This window comes from Protopterus annectens, chromosome 16.part0, assembly GCF_019279795.1.
Source record: "Protopterus annectens isolate FY-2018-M chromosome 16.part0, PAN1.0, whole genome shotgun sequence".
Lineage (NCBI taxonomy): Eukaryota > Metazoa > Chordata > Ceratodontiformes > Protopteridae > Protopterus > Protopterus annectens.
In genome coordinates, this window is record NC_056750.1 from 216,019,012 (window position 1) to 216,020,928 (window position 1,917).

A 1,917-nucleotide genomic window follows, 5' to 3' on the forward strand; every position below is an offset into this window, starting at 1 on the left:
TAAGTCATAAATTATTCAAACCTATAGCATGCTCTTCCCGTTCAGTTTCAATACTGAATGTTTCCATTGTTTTTAATCGTTTCTTTTTCCTACTGTATGCAACTTACTGCTTGCTAGATGTATTAATTTTCGGATTACAGTTAACGTCTGCGTTGAAAGCATCTGCTTAGTACTGGGTATATTTTGCTGGGTGCAATTTATATTTCAAATGTCTATTAGCGACCAGTTTACACAGTTCTATTGCATTTTTAATTTTAATTGTTTATGCTTATTACGTATTTCTGTACTGCTTCACAAATCTCGTGTATTTTAAGCACTAAAACCATAAAGACTGTTGCCAAATACTTAATGAATATTGATAAGGTTATTGAGAAGATTATATGAATATTCATGAAATATTCAGAAACGTCATTGATTGGCGGACGATGGGCGGGATTTGCTAGTGCATGGTGAGGGTGTGTGGTACGTAGCTTCACTATATCCAGTTGATCCACAAATCTGCAACTCTGGATGAAGATTTGATAACTGTTTATGTCTTGTAGCCAGTAAGGTATATATTTTGTCCCAATGTAAATCACAGGTCCCAGTCCTAAACACTAACCTAGCTCCAGCTGAATACTAACTGTAGTAAAGGAGCAGATACGTCACTGACTTTCCATCCAATTACAATGTTTTCCCTTCAAATGTTATCATTCATTCAGCCACGAGTTTGCATTATGTTCTGAAATGATAAGCACTGCAGTGGACTTAATATTTTAAACGAATATATTATTTAATTGTCAGAGTTATTTATGTAACGGCATGTAACTATACAGAATCACTGTGCTCTCCTAGCAGCACAGTAATAAACACCCGCGTCTCTCAGCTCCGCTCTGGAAACTGTCAGTGTGAATTTATTCTGGGATCTTTGGGTATTTCCTTCGAAACGATCACTAAATCCTTCGCCATAATTACCGTCTTCGTATATAAACTCGAGTTTCTCCCTTCCCATCCTGTACCAGCACATCCAGTAGCCGGACATCTGTGCTCCCTGCAAACTGCATTCAAACGTCCTGGAGCCACCCTCACTGATCTGCAAGGTTTGCTGCTGCTGCACAACAGTGGGAGCGGAGTTCACATCTGAGAAAGTGGGAAAAATAATCAACAGATATTTTATCCAAGTTATGGAAAGAAGATTCAACACTTAAGTACTACTATAGTAAAATGAATTCGGAAAATTCAAACAGCATGCGTCATGGACATGAATCGGGGAAATACTTACAGGAAGAGCAAATGATAATAAGGCAAATAAGAAGATAACCAGTCATGTCTGAAAAATGCTTTATGCCTGGTTTAATCCAGGAATGTCTTTAATTTATATTATGCCCTTAATTTCCGGGTCTCTTATAGCTTTCATAATCATTTCCTGATGGGTCCGCAATGGCAAAGACTCTACTCTGTGAGCCAATCAGCAAAGAGTTCCTTCTTTTAGCTGATTATAAATAAATACTAAGCTAACTGCCCCGAATGGCCATTATAAACCTAGTTAACAATCTCAGGTGAGAATCAAACTCTGTACCGTCTGTGTATGAAATGATGACATTAGCCATTATGCCTAAGGATGCAGCCTGTGCCTGTCAGTGGGGCTGGTATGACCGTTATCAAATAAATCCCCCAGAACCGGTTTAGTTATTAATTCGGACTTTTCGGAGTAAAAATAAACGGAATTATAAATAGAGTTGATGCAACTTTCTCCTCTTAAACAGATTAACTGTCTACTTCTTTTACCAAAAATAGGGATTGCAGCTAAAAACTAATAAGGAGGGGCAAACCCGCCAAAGGCCTCAAATTAGGGTCAATTTTTGAACAGTAGTCAATTTTCTTAGTTAATGGAATAACATGTTTGTGCATCAGTATGCATTTTCTGAAGAATAAGAC

General features: G+C 37.7%; 1 gene segment (V, D, J or C); it reads right to left on the reverse strand.

Annotated features, from left to right (window-relative positions):
- Positions 1 to 786: 786 nt before the first annotated feature.
- Positions 787 to 1,388, reverse strand: LOC122790476. The segment is given in 2 exon segments: positions 787 to 1,119; positions 1,262 to 1,388. Coding segments are annotated over 2 exon segments (348 nt in total).
- Positions 1,389 to 1,917: the final 529 nt, after the last annotated feature.